General features: G+C 40.0%; 1 protein-coding gene and 1 non-coding gene across 2 annotated transcripts; both read right to left on the bottom strand.

Annotated features, from left to right (window-relative positions):
• Positions 1 to 3,150: 3,150 nt before the first annotated feature.
• On the bottom strand, positions 3,151 to 14,942 carry slc7a14b (solute carrier family 7 member 14b). The gene is made up of 7 exons (XM_020922792.2): positions 14,639 to 14,942; positions 12,109 to 12,345; positions 10,521 to 10,738; positions 9,261 to 9,407; positions 8,670 to 8,878; positions 6,515 to 7,284; positions 3,151 to 3,524 (listed from the first exon to the last, which is right to left on the bottom strand). The coding sequence occupies exons 1-7, from the start codon at positions 14,940 to 14,942 to the stop codon at positions 3,151 to 3,153; spliced, it is 2,259 nt and encodes a 752-aa protein (XP_020778451.2).
• trnai-aau (transfer RNA isoleucine (anticodon AAU)) lies at positions 13,428 to 13,501 on the bottom strand. Its single transcript has one exon. It is a non-coding gene; the product is annotated as a tRNA-Ile (tRNA).
• Positions 14,943 to 18,800: the final 3,858 nt, after the last annotated feature.

Below are 18,800 nucleotides of genomic sequence, written 5' to 3'. Positions count from 1 at the left end.
ATGTTAACAAAAAAACAAAAACCTGTAATTGAGTAAATGCAAAGTATAAGTTTGATGTCATACTATGGGACATTCCAGGCAAAGCAATGACATCTCCATGGTGACAAGCAGACTATCCTTCAGAAAAGTGACATAGTGTACCTTTAATACAACCCAAATTTTCAGAGGTTTTCCCCCCCTGAGCTCTGTTAGACTAGAAATTGGGGTGAAGAGTTGGGAGAGACATTTGGCAAATCATCAAAACAGGACATTGGTTTCATGAAAGCAAAACTAGTGCTTCATATTAACTTTTTTAAAATTCCTATTTGACAAACCTGTTGATTTAAATGTAAGTTTTTGTGACAAACCAAATCAGGAGAGTGGTAAGAACCTAAAATTCTAATTAATAATGAATAAAAACTTGAACATTTAAAGTTAAAATGAACATTCAAAACACAATTTACACAAAACCCAGTAGGAGATCCTTGTGTTTTTATAGTTGCTCTTCCATTTTATACATTTTGTTGTGAGACGATGTTTTCTATTAGTTTTTTTTTTTTTTTATATATAGAGAAAAACAAGATTCTTAACTTTCTTTACTGTCAATAATGTTTTCACTGTTAATTCTTTCAACGTGTGCTTTTTTTTATACCATTTTATCCAATATAGTTAGTTATACAGAAAAAAAAAAAACTGTTTACGTTTGTGACCTGTAATAAAAAACTGAAATTCTCGTTGTTCATTTATTCTCTTTGGACAAAACACAACATTTGCACGAGTTTACACACAAACACAACACAACATTCACTCCAACAACAAAAAAAACACAGAACAGGCGTCAGTGCTTTATATTTACAGTGCACCTTTTAACACGTGTAGGGATGGGACAAAATCTCGTGCAGCAAGATGAGAAAAATGAGAAACACGTGAGAAAAATGATCTTGTGAGATTTTTTTTAACCTTTGGCTTGGATAAAAAAAAAACTAGTTAAGAGCTGGTGAGTTATAGAATTTGAGAATCTGTAGCACCAAAAACCAGAAAACAACATAAAATAAATAAAAATACTGAAGCTAAAATTGTAAAATGAATCGCACTGCTTATTTATTACAAACTACCTCAAAATCTCATCTTGTCTTGTACTCGTGGACCTAATCTAGAGAAAACTGCGTCTCGTCCCATCCCTAATCACGTGTAATTAAAGATATTTTCAGTGATAAAAACTGCTTCGTTAGTTTGGAGCAATTTAGTGGTCACAGTAACATAATAAAAGAGAGTTTTTAACACTTTTATGGGGTGTTAACTGCTAACACAAAGTGAGGATATTAACATAGACTCCCATTGACTTATGTTGGAATATTGTAGCTCCTCTCTCTGTAACTGCTGCAGTGAGACTCGTCATTTTGGTCTTAAAATGTTTCGTTTTAACCCGCTCTGCATGATTCTGATGGGATTTTTTCACTATGTTGTCCAATGCAGCGACTGCCGTTGTGGTGAAGGCGGATTTACCGGTCAATTTTCGATTGCGATTTACAGGTTAATCTACAATCCTCCTTTCACCTATGGTCATGAACTCTGGGTAATGACTGAAAAGACGAGATCGCGGATACAAGCAGTCGAAATGAGTTTCCTTCGCAGGGTGGCTGGGCGCTCCCTTAGAGACAGGATGAGGAGCTCAGTCACACGGGAGGAGCTCGGAGTAGAGCCGCTGCTTCTCCACATCGAGAGGAGCCAGCTGAGGAGGCTTGGGAATCTGTTCTAGATGTCTCCTGGGCGAATCTTTCAGCACGTCCCACCAGAAGGAGGCCCCGGGAAAGACCCAGACACGCTGGAGAGTCACCTGGGGGTCCCCCTGGAGGAGTTGGAGGATGTTCTTCCAGGGTGTCCAAGTCCAGGGTGAAGGAAGTCTGGGAGTCCCTGCTGAGACTGCTGTCCCTGTGACCCGGATAAGCAGAATAAAATGGATAGATCCTATTCTATCCTATCCTATTCATAATATAGAACCTGGCTCCAAATTCGCTCCTGTAACCGTGAGCATCGTGATCTTCATTTGAGTGGCGTTGAACATTATGGGTGACGTCACATTCGCTTAGTCCGCTTTTTTAAATAGTATATGGATATTATGCAGTACCCCAAAACTCCCCCATACTCACATTATGTAAGATAGAAAGAATGTTTATATCCTCATTAAAAACATCCATGCGTGTTTGCGTGATTTTGCGATGTCTCCCAGGCAGGATTCACACGCTCCGTCCTGTTAGCTTCATGAGTCTGTCCAGAGCTCATAAAACAGGTTAATACGGTGTTTTCGGTGAATATAGGGTTTTAAAACAATTCAAAACAATAAAAGGTAACATGATGATCTAAATATGTTATGTGTTAATAGCAGTTAATATCTAACCTGTAGCACATATTTAGTTCTACACATTTATCAATCTGGAGCAGTTTTGGTCGGCTTGGGCACTTCCATAGACTGTATAAAAAAGTGGACTATGTGCCACAGCGTTCAGCTCCACTCAAAATGAAGCTTGTAATATTAACGGTTACAGGAGCGAATTTGGAGCTCTATTTTCAGGTCTGGAACAGGACATTTTCAATTTCCATGACTTTTCTAGGATTTCTATTACCATGGGAATCCTGTATATTATTAATGGAATTTTTCTGTCGAACAAAATAGTGACAAAACCCCCCCAAAAAACAGGATCATATAAAGCGGGTTACATTTTAAGACCAAAATGACGAGGCTCGCTGCAACAATTACAGAGAGAGGGACGATGGTTTTCCAACGCAAGTCAGTGGGAGTCAGGGTCAGTAGGAGTCGGAAAAACTTACATGTGAACTTCATCCTATTAACGATGTCCATTTATATTTACAGTCTATGGGCACTTCACACAAACCTCAGTGCTGCTCTGTGATTGGTCCACTCGATTCTGGGCTTTACAACGGGAGAATCTCTAGATGAATTCTCATGAGTTGGTTAATACCCCATAGAAGTGTATAAAATACCCCCTTTTTAAAACAACTTTGGGCCTCATTCAGCGGAGACTCCACTATCCACCCTGATCAGCAGCCACCATTTTCTGGATCCAACCTGTTAATAAAAACAACAAAACAATAATCGTCTTTGAGTTTCTCAGATTAAACAAAGGCACTTTAAACAGTTTTTGCCCATTTTTAATCGTCATCGTCAAAGAAGCCCCGATTGGTCCTTCCTCTCGAGCTCTTGTACTTCGTTCTGGGTGCAGACTGGTACCCATACCCCTCCTCGCCCTCCTCCTCCTCTTCCTCCTCATCCTCACCCTCCTCGTACGGGACCTCCTGCCCCGGGTGGTTCCTCTGGGCGGTGTAGAGGTAGCCCCTCTCCTCGGGCGCAGACCAGCCCTGATACGGCCGCTCACCGTCGCCCTCTTCTGGGTAAAAGTCGGGGGAGAAAGTATCGTCCAGGTGGTCATCGTATCGCTGGTAGGTGCTGGCCTGAGCCTGCTCCTCCTGCGCGTTCAGCTCCAGAGTGCTGTGCCACACGCCGTAACAGCAGTAAATCAGCAAACCTGCACAGGAAATGGAAAATGAAAAACTATTTGAATAATGCTCATGTCTAAATATTTATGCTAAATCAATCAACTTTAAAGGATCCATGTGATGCTATTTTCTGATCTTTGTAATAATAGTTGTTTCGTCATCAAAAACAAACCTGGAGAAGTGCAAATTTAATTGTTCTCTTAAACAGAAAACACTCTAAACAGTTCTTGTGATGTCATGTGGTAATACAGGAAGTGCTCCACTGAGCTTTCCCACGATATTGCAATAAATATTGTACCGTGAGTTTGAGGCTGTGGCTGAGGCTGTGTCATTATGGAATACCCTGCCCCCTGACTCTATAGACTCTTTTAAAAAGCAGCTCAAGACATGGCTTTTTATACAAGCTTTTAGTTGACTGTGCCTGTAATTCCTCTGTTCTTGTACATGTTGTTTATTGCACTCTCTGATTTTTTTTTTATCTGTGAAAAGGTGCTATATAAATAAAGGCTTGCTTACTTACTTACTTTTTACCTCTAAAAACGTTCCATATCTCAATAGACATGTGGATAAAATAATAAGCAATCATATTATTTGTACGACTTATTAGATAATCTCTCCTAAAGCTGAATAAGTTGGTTGTGGTTGTGATCCTGTCCGACTGAACTCATGTAAATGTGAAACAGTTTTTCTTCTATTTTTGTTCCACTGTTGTTGCCTGAGACACAAAAGACTGAAGCTGGAAGAGCATCAATCACTGACTTCAAACTGATGTGAGACTGTGTGCTGCTGCTGTGGTCAACATGTGCAGAGGCCAGAGACGGGGAAACAGTAAAAGGGTAAAGGGGTAAAGAGGGTAAAGGGGATAAAGGGTAGGGCTGGGTATCATATCATACATACCTCGATACGATACATATATCAATACAATGCACTTTTAATTCTATACGATATATTGAAAATCTATTCGATCCAGTTCAATAAAAAATAAAGGCTAAATCATGTCTGTGATACTAAAAGTCTTTGTTAAACCACTTCTTGTGTAAATTTAATATGAAACACAAACATTTTAATCATCAAAACAGGGAAAATATCAAATATGTTTCTTAAACAAGTTTCCTTTCTCTAAACAAGCAACAAAACTGTGGTGCCGTAACAACAATTTAGTAAAACATACCATAAAACTCTTGGCGATATATCGACACAGCAGCCAACGATATCAATACTGTATCATCACATTAAACCAGGCGTGGGCAAACTGTTTTACTCATGGGCCACGAAGGGTTCTAAAATTTGACAAAAGGGCCGGACCAGGAGCAGATGGATGGAGTTTTTTGTAATCCACCTCATAAGTGAAAAAAATAACATGGGATATGTAGAAAATTACTTTTAAAACACAGAAAATTATTATTATTTTTCAAGTTTGGTGGGCCAGATTAAAAAGATTAAAGGGCCGCATATGGCCTCCGGGCCGTAGTTTGCCCACCCCTGCATTAAACCATACGATATATATCGATGTTTTGATATTTTTGCACACACCTAGTAAAAGGGGTAAGTGTATGTATATTGAAATATTACTTAAAGGGCCCGTATCAAAAACCTGCCCGGAGTTGTGTTTCATTCAATCATTTTTAACAAATTTAGTTCTTCTCTCAAACAGAAAACACTCTGTTCCACCTTGTGATGTCATGTGGTAATACAGGAAGTGCTCCACTTCCTGTATTACCACCTTCATTTGTATCATTTAGATGATTTCAGCCCTGGAATAGATGCATCAAGACTTGAAAAAGTGAGCATCAAACTGTCATGTTTGTTTTTCCAGTGCGATGGTCTACTATCTTTTCAAGTCTTTTGAACCATATCGCTCTTTTGTTTCTGATTCTGATATTGTCATATTTTAGTTTGGGGATTCGGACATCATAATTGTGTGGTTGTTGGATGTCCAAGCTCAGCCTGTTTGTCTTCTGCACTTCTCACTTAACAAACGGATCCCACTTTGTTGTCGCTCCACATACAAAATGTTCGCTGCAAACTCGGGATTATTTCTTAGGCAGTCAAAGGTTTCCTTTAATTCCGTTGGGAAGGGAAACAGTTTGAATGGAGATTTGCAGTTATGAAGTTCGCAAACAAATTTCTCTTCCATTTTCCGGTGTTAGGATCCAACAACCACACAATTACGATGTCTGAATCCCATAACTAAAATATGAAAATATCTGAACCAGAAACAAAAACTGATATGGTTCGAAAGACTTGAAAAGATCGACTTTGTCAATAGACGCATCCCACTGGGAAAACAACATGGAGGTTTGATGCTCACTTTTTTGGAAAATCCTTCCTAGTATGAATTGTGCAATGACCGGAAGTTCGAGATTCTTGATGCATCTATTGCCAATGTCTGGTGAACTAAAGGTTAAAGGAGCTGTTTACTACTGCATCATGACGTCACAAAGTGGTACAGAGCATTTTGAGCTTTGGAGATGTAGACAGACTAATAATAAATAATAAAGGGTTACTCAAAGATGTGTAAAACTAAACAAAACAACAACGAAATGTATTTAACCCTCTCAGGCTCAAATTAATTTTTAGTATCAGGAAAAATCTGATATTTGGGTAAAATTATAATATGGGGTAGTAATATACAATTCTGACTTTTTTATCCTTTGTAAACAAAAAAAGTATTTTGCACTTCTGGCAGGCCGTTTGCGTGTAGCCATTCTTGCACAGTCTGCATTGCCCACGTTTATCAGCATGGATGGGAGAAAAGGCTCCTGAGTAAAAAAAGCTCATAAAATATAGATGTGGAGTAAGTAGGTACTTGGAATTTAGCTGTTGCAAATCTGCAACGCCTGCCTGGAGAGGGTTAAAACACAGTGTGGCACTTTCTGTATTTCCACATGACATGACAAGGTGGAGGTGTTCTTTGTTTGAAGAGAAGAATTCAGCCTAAACATGCAGGATTTGTGAGTTAAACATCTGCGAGTGAAACTTTAACCATAATCTCAAAACGTCAGCCAAATAAACTCACCGATGAGACACCAGATCGTAAACCGTATCCACGTCAGCGGCCTCAGCTTCAGCATCAGGTAGGTGTTCACTAAAATGGCCGCCGCGGGGACGAAGGGCACACAGGGCGCCATGTACGGCAGACGGCGCGGGCTCTCGGGCTGCTGCAGGATCGTCACCATCAGCTTCACCAACGTCCCGCACGCCAACGCCGCCATGATCCCCGAAAGTACGGCTCCAAATCCCGACCCCTGCTCCACTCCGAAAATGACCCAGGACCACATGATGAAGCTAGAAATGAAGAACGACAGGGTGCATCTCGTGACGGTGCGGCCGGTGATTGGCGTGGGGCGGGCGGAGGCGTCTGGCATTCCCAAACGCATCCGAATCGTGTAATAATGACCGCCAAGAATCCGCTTAAATAAAGGGGCGTGTCCGGTGTGGAAATCTGAGTCGTCTCCCTCGCCTTCTGTCCCTCCAGCGTGATAAGACGAATTCTCATTTTCTATCAGTTTTCGATCGTCTTTCGTGGGAAAATCTCCGTCTTCAAGCTGTTTAATGTCCTCGGTGTCTTCGGATCTGAAATGGTGCGTGTCCGTGGTTTCGTCGGGTTGGTAGCGCAGTAAAAGGATGCAGACGCTAACCAGGGTGTATGCCAGCAGCGTGCCGATGGACATCATCTCGATCAGGTCGCGGAGGCTGACCAGGAGCGCTAAGATGGCGGCGAAAGTCCCCGAAACAACGCAGGCCACGGCGGGAGTGTGAGTAAAGGCCGACACGTGGCACAAGAATCTGTGGAGACAAACAGGAGAGAAACAAGTAAGACTGAACAATGCCAACATTTACTTTGGTAATATTTGAGACATGTTTTTTTCAAGTGGATAGTTGCGATGAAGATGATAGAAAGTTAAAACCATCCTTTGAAACATCTTGTCATGGTTCATGTTTTGTAGTCGTTGTTTTTGCTTATTTTCATGTATCTTTTTCTTTCATTGTTGTGTGCCCTTGGTGTTGGCTTCATGCTCAATTCAGATTTTTTTGTGAAATCCAATGTTTTTGTGAGGTCGTTCACATTTCAATTTAAATGCGACTTGTATGTGACTCCAGTGTGAACATTACACCGCCCAAAAGTGTCCCGCATGTGCACTGGAGACACGACGACATCAACCACAGCGAGCGTGCTCTGTGTTTACGGAAGTTGTTCAAACATGAAAGCGAGCATTGAGCATTTTTAAAGTTCCTCTCGTACCGAAGCCAGAACATGAACAACTTACTTGTTTTAAGGAGGAGATTGAGAAGGAGAAGGACGAGGTTTTTGGCCGTGGTGTTTTGTGGGACAGCGGCAGCGATGTCCGTTGAAAAGGAACGTGTGGATGTGGAGACGGAGCCAAGAGTGGTGAGTGGAGATGTGCTTCACTTCAGTGACACAGAGTTCACTAACAATTTTCACCTACTTCAGAGCAGAATAGTGACGTTTGTGGCTTGTTGATAACGTGTAGGTCGGATGAATGCGCTTTGGCCGTTCAGATTGAAGTCGCAAAAGATCGGATAAGTATCGGTTTTAGGAGCACATATCCAAGTGTCCTGGGTCGCATTTGAAAAAATCGGATCTGTGTCGTTCAGACTGTCATTAAAAGATCAGATACAGGTCACATAGGGGCCAAAAAATCAGATTTGGGTCACTTCAGGCTGCAGTCTGAACGTAGCCTTTGATTGCACTAGAATAGATTCAGGCTACGTTTATATGATGTGGCGTTGCGTCTTTACTTTTTATTCCACATTTAGACAAGCGTTTTAGGGAGGAAATCTGCATATGGTGACGCAAAAGTGTGTGGAATTTGATTGGGTATGCATGCCAGGTTTCTGTGTACTGTATGTATGTGATGTAAACGGGTACGCGACGTGAGCAGATCTGACCAGAGTTTTGCGTCTTGGGCAGTGTAGACGGAAACGCTGCAGCGGAGCATTTCAACTTTTCCACTCTGGAGGGTGGTTTCAGATTTTTGCATTTTTAAGCCCCAAAAACGCCGTCATCATCTAAACGAAAGGCACTTCCGATAAAACATTTAGTCATTTTTACCCGCAATCGTTCTCGTGTAAATAGGCCCTAAGATTTTGAAAACTCTGATGTGTACAAAAAGTAATTTACGTGTTCTTTGTATAAGTCTGTGTCTGACCTGAAGAGCAGCCCGTCTCTGGACATGGCGTAGATGACTCTGGGCATGGGGAACAGAGACCCGAGCAGAGACACAGTGAGACCCGCCACCGAACCTGCAGCTACGACGTACTTCCCCCAAAGGAACCCGTGAACCGCAAACATCTCCATGAGGGGAGCAGAGCCGTCGATCAGGTCGTAGGGCACCATCAGGGTCAGGATCACACTCACCTGGAGACAAAAGAGGAGAGGAGAAGGAGTTTTATGCTGCTCAGAACCTCAGAAATTTCCCCTAGAATCTGGCAACCCAAAGAGCTGAAGTGTTGAAACAAATAACTTTATCTTTTAAAAATTTAAGCGTTACAAGCAAAAATCTCCATGGAGTAAAATGTTGTGGTTTTACTGAGTGCAAAGAGGAGTACTTCAAATAAATCTCACAGTGGTTTAAAGAGACACAGATCAAACTTTCCACTTGCAAATTCATTAACTATGGGAGATTTTAGGCTGTAAACAAAAAAAGAGAAAGCAGGAGAACTTCAGCAGGGAGGTTTTGACTTCTTACTGACTTCAAAATAAACAAAATGAGATAAAATGTTCTTGATAGAGTTCGTACCGAGACGTACGCAGTGAGACATGTGACGAGCGAGGCGGTGATGGCGTACGGGATAGAGGTGTTTGGGTTTTTGGCTTCTTCTCCCGTCGTCGCGATGATGTCGAAACCAATGAAGGCGTAAAAACAGGTGGCTGCTCCCTGCATCACCTGCACAAAAATAAGAGGACGTCTGCTAGAAACAATTCTCACTGACCAGTTACAATCCGTGTATCATTCGTTCATTAGTTTTTCAAAATAAAACCAAAAATAGGAAAACAAAAAAACTATTTTCTTCATTATTTGTCTCCAAATCCAAAATGAAAAAATGGATAATGATTTGTTTTTTCAGTTTTCGATTTTGTGTTTAAATGAAAAATGAAAAAAAAAGGATAACGAACTGAACCAGGACTAAACCAGGTCCGGGACCAGACTGGAACCGGACTGGGACCGAGACCAGGACTTAGACCGGGACCAGACCGCGATTGAGAATGGGAACAGACCAGGACTGAGACCAGGATCAGACCAGGACCAGACCAGGAGTGACACCAAGACCAGATGAGGACTGAGACCAGGACCAGACCAGGAGTGAGACTGGGACCAGACTAGGACTGAGAGCAGAACCAGACCAGGACTTAGAACGGGAATGAGACTGGGACCAGACCAGGAATGAGAGCAGGACCAGACCAGGACCAGACTAGGACTGAGACCAGGACCAGACCAGGACCAGACAGGAACTGAGACCAGGACCACAACCAGACCGGGACCAAACCAGGACTGAGACCAGGACCAGACCAGGACCAGACCAGGACCAGACCAGGACCAGACAGGAACTGAGACCAGGACCACGACCAGACCGGGACCAGACCAGGACTGAGACTGGGACCAGACCAGGACTGAAAACAGTTTCGTCCTGGTTTAGTCCTGTTTAAGTCCTGGTCCAGTCCTGGTTCAATCCATATGCAAATAATTGAGACTTATAATAACTAAAACATGTGCACTCAAATTAAAATATAAGTCTAAATAAAGGAATTATATTAAACTATGTGTGCAGTAATTATCTTAATGTAAATGAAATGAAATAATACTAACACTGTGGAGTGGTGGCAGAAGAATCCACCACAAACATGATTAAATTTGGCCCTGGTACTTTCATACTTAAATGCAAACGTCAAGGCAATAAACTGAGACAACCCTGGTCTAGTTTTTTGTTTGTTCAATCCAGTATCCAGAGTCGTACAGGTTTACTCTGAATCTATAATCACAAATAAACACTGGACTCACCCCGGACCATCCGTAGGGCAGAAAGTTTCCTCCCTCCCAGTTTCGTGCTGAGATGAAGAAGAGTCCAGCGATGATCATGAAGACCCACACCACCAGGTTCACCACGTTCAGGACGTTGTTGAAGCCGATGGAGTTTCTGACGCCCAGAGCGATGATCGCCGTGACGAGGAGCACGATGAAGAGCGCCAGCAGGTCCGGGTACGTGTCCTCACCTTTACCTGAGAGACAAGAATATCAACAATCAACATTATGTCTGTAACTTTGAGAGTCATTAAACCAAACCATTCTGTATTTATTCAATTATTGGTGTGTTTTTTGTTAAAAATGCTCGACTCTAAGCAAGCTCATTTCTCCATAGATCTAACCTGTTACTTTGTCTGGCCATGGAGGTGTTGGATCCTCCACCAGAAAAGTTACATTAACAGTCCTATGTCTTCTTTAAAGTGATAGTCTGTAACTTTTTGGAGGTGAAAAATCAACTGCATGATTCTAAGGAAATAGTATAAGTTAAAACAATACTTTTGGAATGGAGACAGATTTATAGTTTTATGTCATACTGTGGAATATTATAGGCAATGGCAACAACATTTCCATAGAAACAAGCAGGAAGAAGCCTTTCTACAGGCCAAACAAGAGTCAGGTTTGTGGAGATGCAAGCCTGCTCACAGAAAGGATGTTTTTCTATGTTTTTCAATGCAATAAAACAGGTTATCCCCAGGTTTGACTACCCCAAATTTAAGACTTTTTTAAGAGCTTTATAAGACCACTTAAATGAAAATTAAGATCAACATCGCACCCATTATGTGGGCGAAAAACACCAGATCCAGTTCTAATGACGACCAACCAGCTACTACATCTAGAATCTAAGAGTGGATGTGGATTAAACCTGTACTTCCCCATGATCCATCCAACATCTTCCTCCAGTCGACTGATTATTTGCTCATTGCCGCCAGCGCCAGAAACCAAAGTATTGTTTGGATATGCTCCAAATTAGATGTTCATTCATAATTTCACTGTGTTTTTTTTTTTTTTTTCCCCCCCTCTGTTTAACATTGCACTGCAGCCCGGGTGAGTTTACAAAAAATAAGCTACTAAAATTTAAAACCTTTGTAAAAAAAAAGACTTGGACAACGTAATTTAAGATTTTCTACAGCCTTAATTTAAGAACATGAAATTTAAGACAGTTTTAAGACTTTTAAGACCTCGCAGCTGCCCTGTAAATACATCTATAGTATAATTAAAACAACTGATATTATTTGAGTCTGTTTTCTGGCAATAAAAGTTACAAACTTTGGCTTTAAACAGTGGTATAAGTGTTTATATAAAGAGTTTAAGAAATTGAATGTAATTTGCTTGAACATTTTAATATTCTAAATGTTCATGGCTCATATTACTCTATTTTGTAACCTATTATAATGTTGTTTCTTGATCAAAAACATACTTGGAGTTGTGTTTTGTAACCCTAAACACAACTCCAGGTTCGTTTTTGATGCAGTAACAACATTACAGCGTGTCTCAAAGCTCACAAGAGTCAATTTTTTGTAATACAGGACCTTTAAATAAAAGTTATTGAAGTAAAATGGCGTACCCAGCCCTCGCAGCGTGCCCAGGTGTGTGATCATGTATTGGCTGATGGTGTGATTGGCCAAAGAGTCGAACATGCTGCTGAGCGCCGAGGCCCCGGCCGCCGTCCCGATCAGATACTCCAGAATCAGGTTCCAGCCGATGAAAAACGCCACGAACTCCCCGACCGTCACGTAACTGTAGGTGTACGCCGAGCCGGTGGTCTTCGGGACACGGACGCCAAACTCGGCATAACACACACCTGAGAGAGACAAGGAGGGGTGAAGAGGTCAGAGAGTAAATTAGGCACCAGGGAAAATAAAAAACAAACAAAAACAACATGTGGATTTAATGACTGTGGTTCAAACATGTTGAATTTGTATTAATTTATTTTGATTTGCTTGAAAATTTACATGAAAATTCTGCAAAATACAGTTCTGATTTTCTGTGCTCACAAAAATGAAGACAAAGCACAGAAACAGATTGTACCCCGGACTGGAACACGCTACAAAAACACAGACAGGCCCACTTATCTCATTACAAATATTGAAATGTTAAGACATGTTTTGTATAGTTTCTAACCTCTTTGTAATTATTTTATTGACTGTTTTGTTCCAATATTGCTGGTTCAATTAAATGTTGAAAAGAAAAAGAAATGGGCTACATTTAATGTCCAAATAGGCGACTTATTGCTGCTTCAATTACTGTTTTTCATTACTTAGAACTTAGACTTAGACAAACTTTACTGATTCACAAGAGACATTATTTGGACACAGTAGCTCACACATCACAACAGAATATATGAGCTACTAGGTCTTGAGTAATACTACTATTAATAATAAGTAAATAATAAGTAAACAAAAAGTAAAACTAATAATAAGTAAAACCCGAGTAATACTAATTGTTCAGAGAGACACGATAAAATATCCTCATTAATGTTCAATAATCCACCTTTATTTAGAATTTTACGAATAATGTCTATTGACTTGGGTTGCGAAGGTTTGTGACTTTTAAAAATATGGGCCCCCAGAAAAAAGTTTGGGAAACACTGTGCTCAAATCTTTACTGAACAACTGGGATGCAAGTGGATTGAAATTGGAAAAAGGGATGTTGGGACCTGTCAAACTAAACAACAACATATGAACTATGTCTGAACAGTTAGAAGACTTTTCTGTTAGGATGAATTATAATTGTTGTAATAATTGTTGTAATTGGTGATGTGATAATTATCAATTAATCTTACAGCACAGCTAACACACATGACTAAATATGTGTATTTTAATAATTACACATGCTTTTTTCTCCTGTCATGAGTATTTTAGACTTGTTCTTTCAAAACAGCGTTGGCCCGTACGGGGATCGAACCCGCGACCTTGGCGTTATTAGCACCACGCTCTAACCAACTGAGCTAACCGGCCACGTGCAACCAAGAAAAACACGCATTTCCGGCTCACGAGTTGCGTATGATCCGATTTTCACTCACTTGATTATTATTTTATTCACTTTTATTTGAGCTATTGTGCACTGTGTAAAAAACAAAAAAAAAAAAAAAAAAACATAAATAAAATAAAAAATCAATAAATTAATAATAATAAAAAAAATACAAATAAATAAAAATCAATAAATTAATACAAATAAAATAAAATAAATAAAAAAAATAAATTAATTGATTAAATTAAAAATAAAATAAAAAACAATAATAATAATGAAATAAAAAATAATAAAGTAAAGTAAAGTAAAGTAAAGTAAAGTAAAGTAAGTGACACATCAGTGCTCAAAAGGAGTAGGCATTAGAGTAGGGTGACCAGATTTTCAAAATTCCAAACTGAGATACAGTCAGCTTGGGATGTTTGGTATAAATAAAATTGTAAAAAGAGCGTATAACATTGTGCATTCACGTGTCAGTCATAATCTGAGGCTGCATTTTTTTTTTTTTTTTTTTTGCTTTATGGTCACGGTTTTCTGTATTTTGGCCAAACAAATTTTTCAATTTTTGCTCCTCTTTACTGTTGGCGAGGATCAGATTGGTCAAAAATTGTGACAGTCCTGTTTGAATCCTGGTTTAGACCTGATGTAGTCCTGGTTTAATCTTAGTTTTGTCCTGGTTTAGATCAAATTGGGCAAAAATAGGGACATTTCTTGTATAAAACTGGGACAAATCACTGGTTTTGGATACATCTGCTGGGACAGGGGACACAGGGCTCAAAACTGGGACTGTCCAGGGTAAAAAGGAACATTTGGTCACCGTTTTCAAGCTTCTTTAGAACCTACCCCAGAAATGAAACACGATTTTTCTCTTGACAAATAAAGTCAGGCCACTTTTTAGTCTCGTACTGATTTTCAAAATCCTCCAAAACAATTGTAATGATAGAGAATTTAGTATTACAATAACGATTAAAACATACAAGGCAACGTAATTTCATCTTGTTTTAAAATATTACCATTTTATTTTAATTTATCGTGATAATGACTCGTTGCAGACCTGATTTTCTCCCTCAGAAAATGTTTAAATTCCAGGTAATATGAAAATTAAAACCCAATTTATTGACTTTCACCTGAGAGAACCGAAGCCACCGCCGCGATGATGAAGGAGAGTATGACCCCGGGCCCCGCCATCGCCTTGGCCACGAGCCCGGACACCACGTACATGCCCGTGCCCACGCAGCTGCCCACGCCCAGAGACACCAGGTCCACCGTGGTCAGCACCTTGGCGAGGCCCACGCCCGAGGACGAGTCGCCCATCTCCGTGAGCTCGTCCCCGGACTGCCCCATGGAGCCCACGGGTTTGGTGCGGACGAGCCGGGAGTACATGAGGTACGCCGAGTCTCCGGAAAACACGCGGCTCAGGAAAGACGCCATGACTCCAGGAGGTAGAGCACCGAGTTTGAGGTAGATTTTTTTTTTTTTTAATGGAAGGTGGTTTAATTCTGGTTCAGTGAGTGTCCTCCATGGTCAAAGGTAGTGTTGATATCTTGGTTAGTGCTTCATTTATTTTCCTGAAGATGGAGAAGAGATTGAATTAGGGCTGTGTAAAAAAAAATAAAAAAATCCATGTATCATTCGTTCATTCATTTTTCAAAATAAAACCAAAAATAAGAAAACGAAAAAACAATTATTTTCTTCATTATTTGTCTCCAAAACCAAAATTAAAAGACAGATAATGGATAATGATTCTGGGACCAGTCCTGGTCTTAGTTCTGTTCTGGTCCTGGTCTCAGTCCTGGTTTCAGTCCCGGTTTCAGTCCCGGTCTCAGTCCCGGTCTCAGTCCTGGTCTCAGTCCTGGTCTGGTCCTGGTCTCAGTCCTGGTCAGTCAGTCTGGTCTGGTCTCTGGTCTGGACCCAGTCTCAGTCCTGGTCTCAGTCCTGGTCTCAGTCAGTCTGGTCCCGGTCTCAGTCTCTCAGTCTCAGTCTGGTCTCAGTCCCGGTCTGTGGTCCTCGGTCTCAGGTCCTGTCTCAGTCTCAGTCTCAGTCCGGTCTCAGTCTAGTCTCAGTCCCGGTCCCGGTCTCAGTCCTGGTCTCAGTCCTGGTCTCAGTCCTCGGTCTCAGTCCTCTCAGTCCTGGTCTCAGTCCCGGTCTCAGTCCCGGTCTCAGTCCTGGTCTCAGTCCCGGTCTCAGTCTCAGTCTGTCCAGTCTCAGTCCTGGTCTCAGTCTCAGTCCTCAGTCTCAGTCCTGGTCTCAGTCCTGGTCTCAGTCCTGGTCTCAACTTTGGTCTGGTCCCAGTCTCAATCCCGGTCTCAATCCCGGTCTCAGTTCTGGTCTGGTCCTGGTCCCAGTCCCAGTCTCAGTCTCAGTCCTAGTCTGGTCCGGGTCTGGTCCTGGCCTCAGTCCTGATCACCCGACAGTCTACGCAGGCGCACTTCCAGCTCCAGGCCTGTCCCGACACTCAGTCCTGTTTTAGTCCTGGTTTAGTCTTGTTTTAGTCCTGGTTCAGTCCGGCATTGTAGTTTAAGTCACAGAAACCGTTAATTATCTGTTTTTTTCCATTATTAGTTTAAACACAAAAGCGAAAACTGAAAAAAAAAGAAAAAAAAAAGAAGAATCGTTATCCATTTTTTCATTTTGGTTTTGGAGACAAATAACGAAGAAAATTGTTGTTTTTTCATTTTCTTATTTTTGGTTTTATTTTGAAAAACAAATGAATGAATTATACACAGATTTAGAAATATGTACTTTTTGTTGTGGTTATTTCTATTATGATCTCACTAATAATATATGTAAGACTGGGTATCATTAAGAAGTTAAATCGCTACAAAGAAAAACTAAAACATGTCGGCCAGCTTAATGCGAGTATAAATCCAGTTCCTTGCACCAAATATAACATGCGTCCATCTTTTTTACTTCCAAAACTCTGGAGTCGTTTAAACAGCAGTGACGCCCGACTCGGTGGAGCGGGACGACTCTGAAACATTCATGAACTCACAGGCTCCACTTTCACAACGGAAAGCTTCAACAATACACGGGCCTCACTTTGGCCTCTGATAAGACAGACCTAACTTACCTATTCAAAGTATTTTTTACTGTCAGAAAGTATATATTTTAGTTAGTCTTGTAATAAATGGCATTAATCTCTAGGGCTGGGAATCATTAAGAAGTGGCCTGGATCAGGATTGTGGAGAATATTTCAATGGTGGAAAGAATAACATATAATCTTAAATTTAAAGGGTACAAATACAACCAGCAATGGGAAAAATGGAATGTATTCATCAATGAGAAAACCAGAAAAACAACACAGTGCATAAAAATGTCAATACCAAATGCATGTTTAAATAAGAACCTGTAACTCCAGACTGTTGTTACCCTGTTTTTGATTGTATATTGTTTTTGTATGTTTTGAAATGTTACTTAAAACTAATAAAAACAAAGTTATAAAAAAAAAGAAGTGGCCGATACGATACATACCTCGATACAGTGCACTTTCAGTATGATACGATATATTTCAATTCGATTTGATTCGTTCAATAAAAGATAAAGTCTAAATCAGGCATGTCCAAACTATGAACTGTGAGCCAAATGCAATTTTTCAGACAATTTTTTTGGCCCTCAGGCTTTCCAGGTGAATTGGCCCATCACATCAATTAAAAATGTACTTTTTACCGCAAGTTTTTTTTTAAATCTACCTTGATAAAGCCTAATATTTAACATTAAGTGTGTGATTTTAAAGATCTTAGCTTGAATAAAGACTGTATAAAGACACTGACTTCTGTGTTTAGAGATGTGGCCGTTAATGAAAAAAGTTTGGACACCCCTGGTCTAAATCATGTCTGTGATACTAAAAGTCTTTGTTAAACCACTAAAGTGAATATGAAACGCGAACATTTTTATCATGAGAACAGTGAAAATGTCAAATGTGTCACATAAAAAAAGTTTCCTTCCTGTAGCTGTAACAAAATAATTTAGTAAAATATACCAAAAAATACTCTTGGTGATATATCGATCCAGCAGCTCACGATCTCGATACTGTATCATCGCATAAAACAATACGATATATCGATATACACGATATACACGTAAAAAGTCTCAGTTTAAAGTGTCTTTTGTGCTTTGAAATTGCACAAAAAGTTACAATTACAAGATATTTAGTTTCTAGACTCTGCTTCACCACTTTCTGATCACAAGTTGTTGTCAAAATGTATGTTACTGATCTAACAATTCAAACTAAAATACAAGACAAAGATACAAAATAAAAATACAAGTCTATTATTACCTCTACATAACAAGATTATAAATGTGTAAAAATGTAAACACAAACTTAAGTAAATAAACATTGGACTCACCTGTAGATGTTTTAGTTGCTTGAATATTGTAAGTTATATTTTGTAGAGTTTGTGCAGATCTGTGGTAAAAGTTGGTTTAAGACGAGCGTTAATGATTCAAACCTGCAACTCGAGTCCGTTGTGTGGAATAGGATCAGGGCAGCACGGCATCATGGGAACTCTCCAGGTGTGCCGCGGACAAGCCAAGCAAATAAAACCATATTATTTATATAGAAAACGTTTCAAATAAAGTGTCTCAAGTATTTTATAATTAACATGCAGTACAATTAAAGTATTTTGTTTTGATGATGGATTTGACAACATCTGCAGCAGAAGCAGATAGAGCGATTATTATGGAGACTTATATAATATAATAAATAAACTGGACCAATAAAAATAAAACAATAAATTTACTCTTGTGAGCTTAAAGCCATGTTATAATACTGTTATAACATGGCTTCAAAAAACAATATAAAAATCAGATCTTACAGAAATACCTAGACCAGGGGTGTCAAACTCATTTTGGTCCAGGGGCCGTATCCAACCTACTTTTATCCCAAAGGGGCTGGATCAGAAAACTCATGTCATATAAACCCCAAAAATAACAATAAGTTCAAATATTTGTGTAGAGAAACGCAAATCTATTACAGAAATCTTTTTTAATTGATGAACTCTTTCTTTTACAAAATATTATAATATTATGAACAACCTGAAGCTTTAAGAAAATTGTAATTTCAACACAGTTTTAATATTAACTTGTATGCAAATAGGAATAAGTCAATTTTTCTTGGGAAAATCCTGCACTCGGCACCACGTTTTTCATTTTGGACATTTTTCTGATGAGGGTGTCACGGTCAACAGTCAAAACGATCGTCCTTTAAGAGCGTTTGGAAAGAGACAAGTCTTCATTTGTGCTGCTCTGGTGGGAGGGGCCACATACAGAGACGCTGGAGACGCTGCTGTG

This window comes from Boleophthalmus pectinirostris, unplaced genomic scaffold (assembly GCF_026225935.1).
Source record: "Boleophthalmus pectinirostris isolate CB_2022bp ecotype Guang Dong unplaced genomic scaffold, ASM2622593v1 HiC_scaffold_15, whole genome shotgun sequence".
NCBI lineage: Eukaryota > Metazoa > Chordata > Actinopteri > Gobiiformes > Gobiidae > Boleophthalmus > Boleophthalmus pectinirostris.
Note: the sequence above shows the minus strand (reverse complement) of the source record. Positions and strands in the feature narration are given on the sequence as shown.

Coding starts and splice junctions, on each gene's coding strand:
- slc7a14b (XM_020922792.2), bottom strand. CDS start 14,942: ATGGCGTCTTTCCTGAGCCGCGTGTTTTCCGGAGACTCGGCGTACCTC. Junction 8,879..9,260: donor GTCTCACTGCGTACGTCTCG/GTACGAACTCTA, acceptor TTTTGTCTCCAG/GTGAGTGTGATCCTGACCCT. Junction 3,525..6,514: donor TACGATCTGGTGTCTCATCG/GTGAGTTTATTT, acceptor TTTCCTGTGCAG/GTTTGCTGATTTACTGCTGT.